The sequence below is a fragment of the Rana temporaria genome, chromosome 1 (genome assembly GCF_905171775.1).
Source record: "Rana temporaria chromosome 1, aRanTem1.1, whole genome shotgun sequence".
In the NCBI taxonomy this organism is placed as follows: Eukaryota; Metazoa; Chordata; class Amphibia; order Anura; family Ranidae; genus Rana; species Rana temporaria.
Genome location: NC_053489.1, coordinates 517,779,375 through 517,798,141, shown reverse-complemented (window position 1 = coordinate 517,798,141; position 18,767 = coordinate 517,779,375). Strand labels below are relative to the sequence as shown.

General features: G+C 39.4%; 1 protein-coding gene across 1 annotated transcript in view; it reads right to left on the bottom strand.

The window, feature by feature from the left end:
• Positions 1-18,767, bottom strand: part of LOC120919398 (hedgehog interacting protein) — a 136,608-nt gene that overhangs the window by 32,994 nt on the left and 84,847 nt on the right. The window contains exons 5-8 of the mRNA XM_040331555.1: positions 9,674-9,825; positions 6,086-6,259; positions 2,818-2,961; positions 355-476 (exon numbers count right to left, since the gene is read on the bottom strand). Of these exons, the coding sequence (XP_040187489.1) occupies positions 355-476; positions 2,818-2,961; positions 6,086-6,259; positions 9,674-9,825 (592 nt within the window). The remainder of the gene's footprint in view (positions 1-354; positions 477-2,817; positions 2,962-6,085; positions 6,260-9,673; positions 9,826-18,767) is intronic.

The window sequence follows — 18,767 nt, the reverse complement described above, 5'->3', positions numbered from 1 at the left end:
CTCAGAGTTAAAATAGTTTATGCAGTAATGATAATTTGCAGAAAATAAAGTGAGAGAGAGTACTTAGCCATGACATTTGAAATTAGCAAGAAATAATGGGACCATGAATTTGTAAAGAATAATTATTTTGTCAAAATTATAAATAAGGAGAACTTAATATTTAACCAACCTAATACATATACTTACATTAGAATAATGGCACATTTTTAAATGAGGTATTTCCTGAAATAAAGAATCTTCTGTTTCTGACAAATGCCTTAATACACATTAATTTATTCTGTAGTATGTGACAGTATAACTGCATAAACATATTAACAAGCCTATGGAGACAGACAAAATCACGATATAGCCTACCATAATCCTTTCCTTTAATGATTGGCAAAATCCTGACATTTGACCTGTTCTTGCTGTTTATATCTGAACACAGGATTGTTACATTCATACTGCTGTCTCTGCTTTGGCGGTCAACTGCACATCTATATAATAAAATAAAAAAGCAAATATAATAAACGTGTTTTTAAATGTAATTACATTTAACATTACAACACTACAAGTGCCATAACCCCAGTATTTTCTTTAACGGCGGACGGTCCGCTTTCAGATAAAAGTGGTCTCTGCAGTGGATTCACCACAAGATCAATATTATCGGTGGACTGAGAGGTGAGGTGTCCCATCATAGACTCTATGCTATTGGATGATGGCAGAGTAGAAAATGTCACTTCTGTCCAATAGCGACAAGGGACAATTTTTTTTATTTTTAAAAATATATTTTTTATTGCTTTTAGGTGTAAATGTGAGATCTGAGGCATTTTTGACCCCAGATCTCACATTAAAGAGGTCCCGTCATGCATATTTTCTACTACAAGGGATGTTTATATTCCTTGTTATAGGAATAAAAGCGATCCATATTTTTTTTAAAGGAACAGTGTAAAAATAAAAATTAAAAATTAAAATAAATAAGAAAACATTTTTTTTTTAAAGTGTCCCGTCCCTCCAAGCTCGCGTGAAGTAGCTAATGCATACCTAAGTCGCGCCTGCATATGTAAACGTGTTCAAATCACACATGTGAGCCATAGTCGTGATCGTTAGAGTGAGAGCAATAATTCTAGTAGAAGTTCTCCTCTGTAACTCAAAACTGTTAACCTGTAGAATTTTTTTAACTTTGCCTATGGAGATTTTAAGGGGGCAAAGTTTGTCACTATTGCACGAGCGGGCACAATTTTGAAGCATGACATGTTGGGTATCAATTTACTCTGCATAACATTATTTTTCACAATTTAAAAAACATTGCACTAACTTTACTTTTTCTTATTTTTGTATTAAATTTTTTTTTTTTCAGAAATATTGTGTTTGTAAGACTGCTGTGCAAAGTTTGTCACTATTTTGAAGCGTGACATGTTGGGTATCAATTTACTCGGCATAACATTATCTTTCACAATTTAAAAAACATTGGACTAACTTTACTTTTTCTTTTTTGTATTCAAAAACATTTTTTTCAGAAATATTGCGTTTGTAAGACTGCTGTGCAAATACATTGTGACACAAAGTATTGCAACAATGCCATTTTATTCTCTAGGGTGACTGAAAAAAAATATATAATGTTTGGGGTTTATAAGTAATTTTTTAGCAAAAAAATAAATGATTTTAACTTGTAAACATCAGGTGTAAAAAATAGGCTTGGTCCCTGAGAGGTTAATGCACACCTAAGCACAACACACATTCCATACACTATTATTATTATTTTTTATTATACAAGATTTATATAGCGCCAACAGTTTATGCAGCGCTTAACAAAATTAAGGCAGACATTACAGTTACATTACAATTTGTTACAAGAGGAATCAGAGGAACCTGTTTTTTAGAGCTTACAATGTAGGAGGGAGGGTCGATTGATACAAAAGGTAATAGCTGTGGGGGATGAGCTGATGGAGAAAGTTGAACAGTGTATTAGTTAGAAGCAGGATTGGCTTCTTTAAAGAGAAGGGTTTTCAGGGATCGTCCAAAGATGGATAGATTAGGGGACAGTCGGACAGATTGGGGTAGGGAGTTCCAAAGGATGAGAGAAGCTACGGAGAAATCCTGTAGGGTGAGCATGGCAGGAGGTGACGAGGGAGCTAGAGAGCAGGTGGTTTTGAGAGGACCGAAGAGAGCGGCTTGGTCGGTATTTAGAGACTAGGTTAGTGATGTAGCTGGGGGCAGTGTTCTGGACGGCTTTGTAAATTATTGTTAGCACTTTGAATTTTATTTGTTGGGTGAGTGGAAGCCAGTGCAGGGATTGGTAGAGAGGGGTGGGGGACACTGAACAAGGGGGGGGGGATAGTGTATGTAAAGGTAATCCAATGAGGAGTGAGTTGCAGAACTCAAAGCGAGAGATAACCAGGGAGCGGATTAGAAGTTTGGGGGTGTCATTGGTTAAAAAGGGGCATATTCTAGAGATGCTGCGGAGGCAGGGACAGGGATTGGATGTGTACCTGAAAGGACAGTTTAGAGTCTAGTGTTACCCCTAGCACGTTGTGGTGCCATTTATTTTGGCAGCCCAGTGCAGTAATCCAATGCACCTCTGACCCACATTGCCTGCAGTGCACAACAACAATATTATAATGCACTAACATGGTTACATACTTAGTAACCATGAAATACTGCTTGTCAATTTTTTTTTCAATTTTGGTGTGTTGGCTGCCTATTTGATTAAATAGGCATTTACAGAGAATATTACAAGAAATCAAATAAAGCATGTATTCAACTTCAGCAGTCTATACACTTTATTTTTATTTACGAGTTTTAAAAAAAGCGATGACAGTAAATATACTGGCTTACCTGCCTGGGTTATGTAGGCCATGTGCAAATATCTCTGGTGGCTGATTTGTACTATTAAAATGTGGGTTAGTTTTAGGTATGGAATAAAGAGAGCTGCATCCATCAATATCAACATCCAATCTCAGTACAGATCCTGTAAAGTCACTAAAAGAGCAAAAGAAAAAGGTAGACAATAAATTCTTCAGAAAAACAAAACATTTCAAATAATTAAGTGTTATGTGTCCAAGAGACTGGTGATGCGCTATAACCAATATAATGTATGCAAAAAACACAGACAATTCAGTGTTAGCTTAATAGAACCAAATTACAGACTAGTAACATGCTATAACAAAATAAATAAAAGCAGAACTTCAGCTGTAACTTTTTTTAAGTTTTAATAGAGAAGAAAAGATTTAGAATGATGGGTATTTTTTGCTCTCTTCCTAAAACGGAAAGTGAGGGAGAATCTCCAACAGGAACACAACCACAATAAAATGCCAAGAACGATTCCAGGCCTTGTTAATGCTTCTAAAAGGGGTTTTCATAGCTGTCCTCTCCTTGTTAAGAGAGACTTTCCTTCTATTCCTGTACCAATGGTAATGGGAACAAAGACAGTAGAAAGAAACTGAGGTAGATTCTAACACTTTATCACTCTAAAACAAAACATATGTTGGCTATAGACTTGGATTAAATGGGTTGTAAAGCATGCACAAAGAGACAACCCTCCAGCCAGCAAATGAATGTGGAACTATACCCACCCATCCTTTACAGCTAAGGAAACTGCCATCTTGGCCTCTGTTTGATCTGCAGTTGTGAGGTGCTGCACAAGTGATCAATGTCACCAGCCATTTGATGGCTTGATAGTTTGGTTGAGAACACAAGCAATGTGGGACAGTTATTCATCATGGAATTTCTTGAATGCAACTGTTTTGGGAAGCCATTATATCGATGGAGTTAGTGCCACTTTAAAAACCAGGTTAGCAATAACAGGATCTATGGGCCAGATTCACAGACATTTGCACTTGCGCCGCGTATCAGTGATACGCTACGCCGCCGTATCTTACCTGGCGGAATTTTGAATCCTCATCAATTTCGCGCCATAAGTTATGGCGGCGTAGTGTTTTTCTGGCGGCGTATTTGAAATTGGGCGGGTTGGGGGCTTGATTCATTTAAATGAAGCGCGTCCCCGCGCCGAATGAACTGCGCATGCTCCGTTTTGAAATTTCCAGCGTGCTTTGCGCGAAATTACATCGCACCAACGTCATTTTTTGAACTTAGACGTGAGTTACGTCCTTTCCTATTCACGGACGACTTACGCAAAAAAAATAAAAAAATGTAATTCGATGCGGGAACGACGGCCATACTTTAACATGGCAAGTCTATCTATACGCCACAAAATAGCAGCTTTAACTATACGCCGGGAAAAGCCGACTAGCGACGACGTAAGAGAATGCGACGGCCACGCGTACCTTCGTGGATCGACGGAAAAAGCTAATTAGCATACCCAATGCGGAAAACGACGCAAACTCCACCCCGCGGGCACAAAAGTATTGCACCTACGATCTGAAGGCGTACGAAGCCGTACGCCTGACGGATCGAAGCCAGAAGCCGTCGTATCTTGGTTTGAGGATTCAAATTAAAGATACGACGCAGCAAATTTGAAAGTACACCGGTGTATCAGTAGATACGCCGGCGTACTTGCTCTGTGAATCTGGCCCTATATTTTTAACCTTTATACTATAGACTGGAATAAGGGTGATGGTGTAATATGCAAAATACATATTATGATTTACCCTCTGCATATATTTAATGGTAATATTACACAGATTACTTTTTTAAAAGTCCTTTTTTGTTGAAGGCATTTATTAGACTTCTCTAAGCTCACTGTAGTGATTGATGATCTTCTGTCCACAATTAGAGATAGAGTAAGGCCTCGTACACACGATCGGTTAAACAGAGGACAACGGTCTGACGGACCGTTTTCATCGGTCAAAACCGATCGTGTGTGGGCCCCATAGGCTATTTAACCATCGGTTAAAAAAAAGCCAATTTGCTTTAAATTTAACCGATGGATTCCTAACCGATAAGTCAAAACTGATCGTTAGTAGGCACAACCATCGGTTAAAAATCCACGCATGCTCAGAATCAAGTCGACGCATGCTTGGAAGCATTGAACTTTGTTTTTTTCAGCACGTCTTTGTGTTTTACGTCACCGCGTTCTGACACGATCGTTTTTTTAACCGATGGTGTGTAGGCTCGACAGACCATCAGTCAGATTCATTGGTTAACCGATGACAACGGTCCTTCAGACCGTTCTCATCGGATGGACTGATCGTGTGTACGAGGCTTAAAGCATTTACTCTATCTTCATAGTGAAGATGGTTTCACCTTATTCACTAAGCTAAGTTAACATTCACGTTCCAAAAATGAAAATGCTCTCCTCTAATACATCAATCCATAATTCACTCTCACGATAACTCTCGCCTTCCTACTGCAACTGCCACCTTGTTGGCCTACCTCTACATAGACATACAGTAACATATCACCTCTTCAGTCAGAAATGCTGCTGCTAGACTTACCAACCTTTTAACCATTCAGCTCCCTCTACCCCTCTCTACCATTACCAACATTTATTTGTTTCAAAATCCTAACAAAACCATACAAAGCAATCCACAGCTCTGCCCCAAACGACATCACATACCTTGTTTTAAAATAGACCCCAAGACCTCCTGTTCTCCAGCTCACCTTCTCAAATGCTTGCCTCCAAGACTACTTCAAAACCTCTCCCATCCACTGGAGCTCTCTTTCTCAAATTGTTCTGCTACCTTCCACTTTAGATTATACCTACCTCATCTCTTCAGGAATGTCTACCCCTATCACCTCATCTCCAGTATCACTAGCCTCCCTTCCATTATAAGCTCTCATGTGCAGAGCCCTCCAAAGCTTGCTTTAAACTGTATTGTAACCGTACTGTTTACCTTTATATTGTAAATCATTGTGCAAACTGGTGTTGCTATATAAATCCTGAATAATATTAATTTTGGTATATATACAAAAGGAAACTTATGAAAAGTTGGCATTTCCCAGCACCAGCCAAAACACGGAAAGGGGCAGTCTGAGGTTTATAGTATAAGAAGCCACTTTTTGAGCTGAAAGAATATTCAGGATGAATTGAAATGCATTGCACTTTACATTAACAGTGAGCATGTTTATAGGTTTCCTATTCCAGCTCAATATGGTCTAAAACATGTGAGAAAGCACCCTTTATGAAAATGTATATTATTTTTACCTCAAACCATCCATTTCTTCCATATCATCGATAGTTATCATTCCATCTCCAAGGAAAATATACAAGAAGCCATCTGGACCAAACAAAAGCTGTCCTCCCAGGTGTTTTCTGTGTAACTCAGCTACTTCGAGAAACATCCTCTCTGTCCTCACATCAACTTGACTGGGGTTCTTCCTGTTTCCAATGATGGATAAAAAAACACTGAATGCATACAATTTATAATGTTGGCACACTTTTACACATGTTTTTTTTTTAATCTCTTTTGATCTTTTAACATACATTGAAGAAAGATACCTATGATAAGAACGATGCAACATAGCTGAAAAAGTGTTTGAAATGTCAATGTGGTTTGCCTTGTCCTCTCCCGAAATCCTCTTTCCAGGCTTCACATCCAGTCCACTTCACCTTTTAAATATGTTTCTTATTTTCTAACTTTAAAGATAAGATGTTTTCCAGCCACCCCAAAAAAAAAGATAATCTGGCACACAAGGCACATGGGCTTGCACCCCATACCACTGTGATCATGTGCTCTCTGCTGTGTGGACACTAGACTATACACCACTAAGCAATAGGTTCAAACCTTGCATTGTGAAAATACAACCAGTTTTGTATGTTGTTTATGCACAATATAGGAATGCCTTTGTGGAAGTTGATTCTTGTTTTTATATGCATTAATGTACACTCTAATCTAAATTTCTTTGAAGTACATGTAAACCCAAAAGCAGCATGTATCATATACAATTGCAATAAAAAAAATACAATTTCAACCTTTCTCTTGTTCTTTGTTGCATCTCAATGCTGAAGGTCTCCCATAGCATCTTTGCAGCCACTTCCTGTCTACACATACTCCAGTGATGCCTACATGCAGATTACTAATGGTGACAGCAATGGGCCATGACTGTGCAATGTGTATTTAAATGACTGCTTCTTGTCTCCATGGAACGCAGGAGCACAACTGGAAGATAGGGACAGTGTTGTCTCCCTATAGCAGCAAATGTGTAAACAAGGACATTTATAGCAGGACCACCAGGTATTAATTTAAGGAGTATTGAAAATTGCCATCGGAAATAATTTAGCAGTATGACAGTGATTCAAGAAAATGGCACCTGTCCACACTTAGAACCAGCACATTGTAAACTTGTTAGTAAACCTAAATGAATGAAAATGGCTTCAGCTTTAATTTCCCACCCATGGAGGATGGATCTGACTCGTTACACTCATGGGGGCTTAATAGAAGAGGCCTCTACTATTAAGCCCCACATGGGCGTAACGCGTAAGAATATTTCTTCATGGATAGGGAATAAGAGCTTAATCCATTTACATTTATTTAGGTTGACTAACATGTTTAGTTCTGAGTACAGGCTTAATTTTCTTGCAGCCCACACAGAGCTTGACAAGCAATCTATCCCGACCAGCACAGCCATGGATATGACCAGTGTGCTGAATACATTACTCACTTAGGCCTCTATCCATTTCTTTATTTTTAAGGCCACTTAGGTTTGCATATACTTTAACGCACTGCAGCAATATGAACGGACCTAATTTGGATGTGAACAGTTTCCAAATCTGCACCATAATGAGAAAGCATGGAGACCAGTGGAGTTGCGTAAGGTGCATGTATATCCATTGCACACAGGACACAGACTCATTGTGACCAAAACGAAACCAGGTAATGTGAGATGGCTTCAGCTCTTCAGCTCTGCTCTCCACCCACAGGAAAGATCCCTCAGACACATCCCCCCCCCCCCCCCCCCCCCCCCCCAGTGGAGGTTCCTGCACTTTTTTTTTAAAGGATAGTAAGGGCCCTTTCACACAGGCGTGTACATGTACGGGCTCCGCTTTGCTCAGCGGGGGATCGCTCCGTTGATCCCCGCTGAGCAGGCAGATGACAGGTCTGTCTCTGCACACTGTGCAGGAACCGACCTGTTAGAGCGCTGCTTCCACCTATGGGGGATCGGATGAAGACGGTCAGCCTTCACCTGAACCAATCCGCCAGACGGATGGAAAATAGGGTTTCCATCCGTCACACTTTAGCGGATCGGATGTCAGTGGGCATGTCACCGATGACATCCGTGGCTCCATAGACCTGCACGGAGCGTCCGTCCAGGTCTGCCTAAAAAACTGACAGGTGTGAAACTCACAGTTAGGTTAAGAAAGATCAGCCTCAAGCCTGTAGTGCCGGCCGGACGCTAACAGGCAAACCCGTCCGTATGGAGACCAAGCCGATGCGGGTGATGACGTCAGTACGCCGCTCGTTCCGCCCTACGCTTTTTGTGATAGGTCAAGCCGTCTCGGGCCCTATACTATACTATATGAGGCATTCGTTTCCTTACATGGTATAACTATTAACAAGCATGAAAGCTGAGGAGTCTATCCGAGGTCTACTACACTACGGATTGGTTGCTGTCAGTGGCTCGCTGATTTATACACACATGCTGGATTAGGTCCTATGGACCATCGGTTCTGGTAAGCAGTTTACCTCTTCATGGTGGTGGATATCACTCTGGCTGCAATACTCCATCATAGAGTCTAGCCATTTGGATTTCACACGGGTGTGTTTTGTGGATGGACTATTTCACTTTTTTATTTGGACTTTTTGCACATGGTCATTTCAATGTTGACCCTTATGTTAACCCTTTAGGACTTTGTTTATTTTTCACATATTCTTTTTTTGTTTATGGTTTATTGATCATTTATGTTAAACTGTATTCAGAGCTTAAGTTATATGTGCAAATTGGATGCTCCCTGTTTTGGCAGCATTCAGAATATCCCTCTAAGGATTTTTTAGGACTTAGAGCAACTATTTATTTTCTTAATTTGCCCACTGTTTGTTTGCAGGTTAGTTGCTGCTTTGCACAATAGTTTCATGCTATTCACATTTATATTTATTTAATCATCATTATCTTAGCGCAGTTGTTTTTCACTTTCTTTCTATACATTAAGGCTCGGTTCACACTTGTGCGATGCGGGAACCCTGAAAATCCACTGCGAGTTCCCGCATTGCACGGCAGTTCACACTGCCATATGCAAACTGCTGGGAGTTTCAATACATTGTTAATGACACCACCATTTCAGTTCGCATTTCGCATTGCGAACTGACAGTTCAGACATTAATTGGATCGTATCGTTATGAACACCCATGCAATCCGATTCTGGTGCGGACCAAAAAAAGGGTCCTGTGCAAGATTGGTCCCAATGTGATGCGATATCAGCCATACTATCTGTATAACTGAAATCGCATCACACAGACATTGCATGTGATTTGCACTGCAGTGCGAATCACATGCGATCTCGCAGAACACACTGGTGTGAACCGACACTTGTTCCTTTTTAAGCAGCAAAAAAAAATCTAGAGCTTATCAAAAGTCATCATGATAAAAATATAGTTGGTATTGTGGGGGAGATATTTTCGTGCATCTACTATAGCTGATTTTCTGACTGGTAATCCTGCAGATGCAGACCACCAACTGCTGCTACTAAACCTGCAGGATGCAATGTCAAATATTTCATTCACATTTGTGCACAGGTAAGAGCAGCTTGTAGTGGATATTCACTGCCTTCAATAATAAAAAGTGGTAGATGTGGTACCTAGACACCGTATATTCCACAACTCGAAGAATGTGGTCGTGAGGTCCGCTGGCCCAGCGTTCTTGGTTGGTGGTGTACGACACATACAGCTTTCCATTTTTCTTATAATTGGGATGGAATGCAAGGCCTAGCAGTCCCCTTTCATCTCCTCCCTGCAGTCAAACGAGAAACACAAAGAATTGTAAAGTTAATTATGTGCTTTATTGTGTTTCAGTTGGAACCCAAAAAAAAGTCTCTTTCTTTCTATCAGTTATTCTGTGCCCAAACCTCTTTCTTTTTTTTCTTTTTTTTTTCCGTGACTACCGCACATAAACAGATTATAAAACATTTCACTTTGGGGGCTATTTAAGAGTTTGGACAAGACAATTGTCTGGTGTGGTTATCTAGCTCTCTGGCTCGTTTGCTACTTTTGTGCAGTGATTTGTGTGTGTAATCTTTTGGTAGCCATGAAGACAAGTCTAAGTGCTGTGAAAAATTCTTAGCTGTGTTACTAGGTTGCTCATAGTTGCTTGTAGGAAAATCAAGGAAAAAAGTTAATAATGTTTAATCCAAATATGCAAAACTGAAGGGAAAAAAAAGCACTCATGGCTGCCAAGTTCCACTGTCTTGGCAAAATGTTTTGAAAACATTCAAATTTCTAGTGTAATATGTAAACCTTTGTTTTACCCTGGGGGCAGATACATCACTTGTCACTACTCTGGTGGTCTACACATCATAGCTCACTGTAGGTAATAACCTGCTATCTCTGACTCCTGCATAGTGTTCAGAGCTGGACATGTGGTCAACACTAGCTGAGGCAATTTCTTTACATAAATGAAAGCAAATTAAATATACTGAAAGCTGCTACAAGCCTCTGCCCACTGCCAAAGTATAACATTGACTTTTCTCTACAAACAAAAACATTTAAACAACTGTTCCACCTAAAACAGGCTTATTGGTTTTGAGTGGAGATCAAGGAGAATTTAAAACCTCACTAAATGTTAAAGTAATTGTAAACCCTCGCTTTTTTTTTAAATAAAAATAACAAACATGCCTATACTTACCTGCTCTGTGCAATGGTTTTGCACAGAGCAGCCTGATCCTCTTCTTCTGGGGTCCCCCGTCTGCGCTCCAAGCTCCTCTTCTTCATTGGGTACCCCCACAGAAAGCTGCTTTACCTCTATAAATTATACAGAGACGAATGACACAAGTAGACTGAACAAACTGAGCTAAGCAATTTTAAGCTTTGTACGCACGATAAGAATATCAGACAAATGATCGTCTGTTTGTTTTTTTTGCACGTTAGTCTCATATCGAAAATGAAAAGGTTACTTAAGTTCCAAAAATTCTCATTACAACTTCGAAAGTGATGTAATGTGTTGTATTGTATTGTAATGTATTCTGTCATTTCAGAGCATGCGTGGTCTTGGTCTTCTGATTTTTTTTCAGGTTGATACTGTATTGATTAAACAAATATTGTACAATATGTCCCTTCAGATAATTTCGCACAAACTATCAAGATCGGCACTTGAAAGCTATGTACTAACGATCAGATTATCATACGATCGCTAAAAAATCTGTATTTTTCATCCAATTTTCTGGATTATGTGTACTAGGCATTAGTGATGTGGCTGGACTTGACAGGGGATAGAGCTCTGTCCACACCACAAAAAATAATAAATAAACCTGATTTAGGTGGCACTACTTTATTACAGTTGAAATCATCTGCATCACAGAACATGTACTAGTCAAAGAAAGTGAAAGTAAAGTCTGAACTCCTGATCTGCATACTTGATCCTTGGTCAGTAGTGTCTCATAAGAGATTTAAGCCACCAGATCGGTATGGCATCTAGACAAGTATAATATTCAGGAGAGGTATGCAATGGTAGCCTCTCATCACAGGCGTCTAAAAACGTAACTGACATTTGCTAAAATAGGTAGTACTATAAAACACAGAGAAATTGTTAATTTCTAAAATGGTCTTCATATTTTTTTTTCATCATATAAATCCATGCCTATAATAATTACACAACAACTTTGAGATGGAAACATTTAATAAATGGACACTCCTGAGTCACAGACCCAGGATACTGACTCATGTAATCTTTGTCTCCCTAGTAACCCTGCAAGTGAAAATATTTCTGTCCTGGCTAAGCATGCCTTGAAAGCATTTCCAGAATGCATGACACTCAATCCCTTGTTAGTGGAGAAGAAAAAACTCCAGCTTACAAATATTAGAGCCACTGGTGCTTTGATAAGAATCTGGCACCATGTCCCGCTGTAGATTAGAATGGCACGTTCTGCCTAATGAATGCAATAACAAACATCCAAAAAATCCAAAGACTTACATGAGGAGTCAGATAGTTTTTAGAATGGGATAACTCTGAAAGTCTTAGAAGAGATGGAGGACATTACCGTCATTTTCAGTATGCAGGCGGAAAGTTATCATTTCAACAATTATATGGTACTTAGGAAATTCTACTCTTATGCAAGACAACAGGCTTTAGGAACCCTATGAAGTGTTCAGTGTTTACATTTTTTATAGAATACTAATGCCGCGCACACACGATCGGTTTTCCCGTTGGAAAAAGTCAGATGTGAGCTTTTGGATGGGAATTCCGACCATGTGCATGCTCCATCGGACTTTTTCTGTCATAATTTCCGCTAGCAAAAGTTTGAGAGCAGAATCGCTATTTTCCCGATGGAGAAAAATCCTAGCAGAAAAACCGTTCGTCTGTATGGAATTCCGACACGCAAAAAAACATGCATGCTCAGAATCAAGCAGAAGAGCCGAACTGCCTATTGAACTTCATTGATCTCGTTTTGTCGTACGTGTTGTACGTCACCGCGTTCTTGACGAGCGGAATTTGGTGTGACCGTGTGTATGCAAGACAAGCTTGCATGGAATTTCGTCGGAAAAACCATCCAAGGTTATTCCGACGGGAAAGCCGATTGTGTGTACGCGCATAAGCCTAAAATGCATGTCAAAGGAAACTGAAAAAAAAAAAATTAGAAATGTAAGGATTTATTGGAACTTATTATGCTTCAGACAAACTTGCAACGAGCTTCCTCTAAGCCCACAGAAAAGTGAGATTTTACCTCAGTACAGATGGGCAGGATTAATATAAAATACAATGAACTGTAGCTTTTAATTACCTCTATCTAAACCACATCATTGTGTAAAGGTGCAGTCTGGACATTAGAGTATTTAATACATGACCACAAGGCCTTAAAATAGTTTCAATGAATTCTAATGCTAATTCACTTATGTAGACAAATTACCCATTCTTTGCCCATACATGGCACAGCAACAAGTTCACTCCATTAGTGCTGACCTCCCCAGTGTATTTCATTAGTCAATAACAGTAGGTCTGCTCTCTGTCAAAGTCTTGTCTGACAAAGAAAAGGTTTCTTTGAGTACCAACTTGAGTTTTGGAAAAATGTAGAAATAGTTTCTGGATCATATGTAAACATCCAATTCTGAATTCAACAAATCAGGTTCATCCTCAATGCATTACAAAAGGTCCAAACACAATTCTTTGTGACATTCTTTTTGGTCTTGTGAACTCCAACATTTTCTGAATTAGGGTAAGACAACATCCATATTTGAACATGTGCCCATTTGTACTGAGGGAAGCACTGTGACAGGTCAGAACATGTTCTATAATCATCTTTTTTGTCTCTCCCCTCTCACTCTTGGAGGGGCGCCATAATGGTCTGGGGTGCTTTTTCCTTCAGTGGAACAATGGAGCTTCAGGTTGTGTAGGGGCGTCAAACGGCCGCTGGCTATGTCCAGATGTTGCAGAGAGCATTCCTCATGACTGAGGGCCCTCGTCTGTGTGGTAACGACTGGGTTTTTCAACAGGACAACGCTACAGTACACAATGCCCGCAGGACAAGGGACTTCTTCCAGGAGAATAACATCACTCTTTTGGCCCATCCTGCATGTTCCCTTGATCTAAATCCAATTGAGAACCTTTGGGGATGGATGGCAAGGGAAGTTTACAAAAATGGACAACAGTTCCAGACAGTAGATGGCCTTCATGCGGCTGTCTTCACCACTTGGAGAAATGTTCCCACTCACCTCATGGAAACGCTTGCATCAAGCATGCCGAAACGATTTTTTTAAGTGATCAACAATAACGGCGGAGCTACTCATTACTGAGTTCATGTTTGGAAGTTGGATTTCTGTTTTGGGGTTTTTTTTTTTTTTTTTGGAGGCGTGGTCCTAAACTTTTGATCAGCTGAAAAACAGCCTGTTTCAGTTTATTCGTTGTTTTCATTAAATTGAATGCTCAAAAAATGTTTTGTCTCACTCTCATTTCTTCTTGTTGCATGTTGAAGCTCTACTTGGAACCTTGTTAAGATCCAACAATGTAAAATATGATTTTTTGCCATTTTTCAAGTGGTCTTAAACTTTTGACCAGGACTGTATGTAAAGCTAACTTCACATAAGTGCAGATGCAATGTCATGCACAGACAACCACAATCCAAACCCTTCACAAAAGTTTGGGCAGCCTTGCCTCAACACACTCTCCCTGAACATGGCATTTTCTACTTTGGCTCTGTCATTTAGAAGGCACTTATTGTCCATGGAAATACATTCCTAGGATTTGGCAGCCCCTCTTGATTAAAAAAAAATCAAAAACATGCAATATCATTGCATCTCAAAGTGTCCAAAAATGATTAATTATACATATACATATAAATACATAAAGCATCTGTTTCCAAGCCAAACCAGAGAAGGTTACTACTACTCCGCTCAAGCTTTCCTATACAGACTCATCAACCAGTTGTGGACACTTTAAAAATACTGAATTTCCTGCTATTTTAACTAGATGAACAATCAGTAAAAACGGCTCATTGCTCTTGCCAAACGGAAGACAAGGATAAACGTGACTTCATTTGTTTTTGTTTTAATTCAAACCTTTATTTGTACAAAGATTTGTTTCTACAAACTGTGACTAATGAAATGGTCATGCAGCTAAAAGAATTATCCTCACGTCATTATAATGAAACATAAATCCAGTAACCCCGACTTGTAACTTGCTAGTCTTTGGATTTGCTACTGACATTCTATATTTGTTACAATAAATCTAAATAAGAACTCAAACTGACCTTCCTCGAGAACAAACATTAAACAGTTTAGAAGGCTAAGTACTCCCTTTCCCAATTGTGCTTTAGACCACCAAGAAACATTCATAAATTTTAAGATATATGAGTTTTCTATCATGTTTCTGCCCCTGCGGAGTTCTGCAACAGATTGTTTTGACTCCTGGGTCAAAAGACAAAAATACTGCACACAACATAGATAATCTGCATTCTTTTTTTCCCCCTGCAAACTACAATGTTCAACTGGCCATAAAACAGATAAACTAGTAACAGCTTGTTCATAAGTTGAAGTATAGGGTGCAAATTGTAGTGACCCATAGCAACAGAACAGAATTATCTTTCTTTTATCTGCTTCTCTCACAGCTTGCTAAGAATCATTATAGTAGTTGCAGGATGCCAGATTTTACTAGTAGGCACACCCATTTTTGGGGGTTATTTCTCCAAAAACGCCCCAATAAAGTGGACCTGTCAGTTGGTATGAATAATTTCCTGCCATACAATACACAGCAACAGCACAGATTTTTCTATAAAAACCTTTTACGGTTTCAAAGCAGTCTTGAGCTCTAGCCAAGTGACTGTGCCTGGGCAAAAACTAGGAATATGGGAAAATTATGTCATTAGTATACTGCAGGCAAGAGGAAGCATTTCCCTATACTTCCTCTTGCTCTCTAATTGCTCTGCCTGCCTGACATTGTAACTTGTTGCAAGTCAGAAGATGGCAGAGGTTGTGGTGGGGGGACAGGAGGGAAATAATCTGCCTAAACAGCAGGTAAATAAATGCACAGGCCCCCGGAATCAACATCATTGTGTCATTTCTGGGCAGAGAAGTCTTGTAATTAGACGCTGACCCTGGATGTCTGAAGAAAGATGGTACAGACCTTTTGGAGAGAAAAGCAGATTCAAAATTTGTCGGGGGAGTACAGTAATCTCTATGAAAGGTAATAAAATGTTACACTTATGCCATGTACACACGGACCGATGGACTTTTTCATCAGATATCCGATGAAGCTGACTTTCATCAGTCTTGCCTACACACCATCAGTTAAAAATCCGATCGTGTCCAATGCGGTGACGTAAAACACAACGACGTGCAGAGAAAAATGAAGTTCAATGCTTCCGAGCATGCGTCGACTTGATTCTGAGCATGCATGGATTTTTGACCGATGGATTTCCCCACAGACGATCATTTTTTTCTATCGGTATTTTAACCATCAGAACATTTTAAAACAGGTTCTATGTTTTTTCACCGATGGGAAAAAAAAACGATGGGGCCCACACACGATCGGTTCGTCCGATGAAAACGGTCCATCGGACCGTTTTCATCAGACGAACCGATCGTGTGTACAGGGCATTATACATTACTTAAAATCCATGTACCACACACCTAACATGAACAAAATATAAATAATGCTAGGTCCATTTAAAAAAAATAACTGCAGCCTATTCAGGTGCATATATATATAAAAAAGGTGCAGCCATTTAGATTCCACCTTAATAGTACTAAATGGATTTCCCTAATAAGTTGCTACTGGCAAAAGAAAACTTTACAGGCACTACAGGGCTGTCTGTTGGGGAACAGCAGTACTTCTGTACCAGGCCTGGGCCTCATCAAGCCGGCAGGGTGCTGAGTCTCCCTGTGGGTTTCCTCTCTGATACTGTATTCTGCACAGACACTAGCAGAGTCACTCTGTGTAACTGATTTTGCTTTTCAACATCAGCGGTGGAAAGGGGTGGGGGGAGGGTGTAGGCAGGTGTTTTTCCCTAGTAGGTAGGTTGTACGGGGCCCCATGATTTTTACTGGCTGCCCTGAAGCACTATCCCAATGTGGCCCATTGTATATTTAAATTATCTTCATGTCAATGGATAAAATATAACATACTTTTGCATGTCTTCCCCAAACCTTATAAATGTAACCAACATGTCAGCCAATTCAAGCCAAATAAAGCAGAGGAAAATAAAATAAAATGCACTAATTTCCTTCTTTTTACAAGCTTAAAATAAAATTATCATCTTTGAACCCATGTTTTACATTATCAGCAAATAAAAAGCATTTGGTAAATTGCAGTTTAAGTCTGTTCTATCGATTTATTAACAAAATTGGTCTAAAAAAGTTAGCAGAACGTAGACGCAGTTTGCATATCTTGGAACACTGGTTTTAACAGTTCCAGACTTGAGTTTTGAAGAAAAAGCTATTAAAAACTAGTCATAGGTATGATGTCATTCTCATAAGGTCTTAAAAAAAGCCCAAAAGTACAAATAATATTTGTAATGTGCGACTTCATCCATGCAGCTTTCCATGTCTCACTCTTGGATAATATTTAGTGGTCTTTCCTGTTTGTTAAATGAACACCTTCTAGGTTGGAAAAGATTTCTTGAGTGAGATGTCTAAGAAGTTTAGCCATTTTGTGCCTCCATAAAACAGCCCTCACATGTTTGATGGGATGATGAAAAATCCTATGGAGCCGACCTGAATGAAACAACATAAGGGCACTTTTCAGTGGCTCTTGCAGGTCACCCCTGTTCATTCTCTCAGTGGCACGTGGATTACATAATCAACCTTGCCTTGATCCCTCCTCCCCGTGCAGGCATCAGCACACACAATCACAAAAATCACATGCCGGCTCCTGCAACTAATAAAAACCAGCTACGAAAATAGGGTAATCTTCAGAGAAGCATTACATAGTGCAGTAATAATTTTGTCAATTAAATCATGACTGAGTCACACCTTTTTATTTTTGGTGGCCAAGCAGTTTTATTACACACAGGCTTTACATCTAGAGAATAAGACGGCTCAGGAAAAAAAAAATACACATATCATAGTGACATTACTTCTTAAATAAGAGGAAGGTTTCTTTAAAAAAAAAAAAAAAAAATCTCTTAGCATTTAAACTATAGTCTTCAGCTCAAAGTGAACCTGTGTTTTGCTCATACAGGGTAAAGTAACAGGTTCATTTAGTTTCCCCTTCTCAGCTCCACATAACCACCTTCCTTTCCTCTGCCACTGTTCCAAGTAGTAACTAGAAGTGAGGAGAGAAAGTCCTATGAGTTCAGAGTCATGATTAAAGCTTAACCGTTTTTTGGTTCTCTATGCCCCCCTGAAATATTCACCTTCTTAACATGTTACCAGGACTCAAAATGAGAAAGGGTTCAAATTCCCTGTTATTGTTTTTTTTTTTTTTTTGCTACAGTATTTGTGTCACACTGGGGAGATTCCCTTTACTTTCTGTGCTGTAGATACATCAGGAAGTTAAAGAAAATACACCAAAGGAACCCGTTGGAAGACCTTCCCCCGATTATTGTTCCAGTGATAACTAAAAGTAGAACTAAAGGCAAAACATTTTTCATTTAAATAGAGCAAGGAAAGGTTATGACCCCCAAAAAAAAGGACATTATTGGAAACAAGCATACATACACAAGTTACAAACATGTCAGTTTTTTGCCATCTGTGTCCCATTATGGAAATTGCGCCCACTTCCTGTCCCATAGCCAAAACAGGAAGTGAGAGTAAAGCCCTCCAAAATGAAAAAGTGAGACAAACCTTGGTTGTCACCAGGGTCCTAATGATAAACAGGAATAAAAAAGAGGTGACTCTCCCTAAAGGGGAAACAGACAGCAATAAAAAATTGACAGAGGTTATAATCCCCTTTCACTCTGTCTAAAACTCAAAAAAAAAAAGATTTTAGTTATACTTTGTTTTTTGTTTTATTTCTTATTTTCAGCAAAAATTGTAACTAGAACAAATCAACGACGTGTGGTGAGCACAGTGACTGTTGAGGCACTGGCTAGCCAGATACACACAGGTTCCTTATGCCGCAAAAGTTAGAGCGAGAACAAAAATAGGGGGCCAGATTCACAGCAGAGATACGACGGAGTATCTCAGATACTCCGTCGTATCTCTCAGAGTATCTATGCGACTGATTCATAGAATCAGTTACGCATAGATAGCCCTTAGATCCGACATGTGTAATTGTTTTACACTGTTGGATCTTAGGATGCAATACTG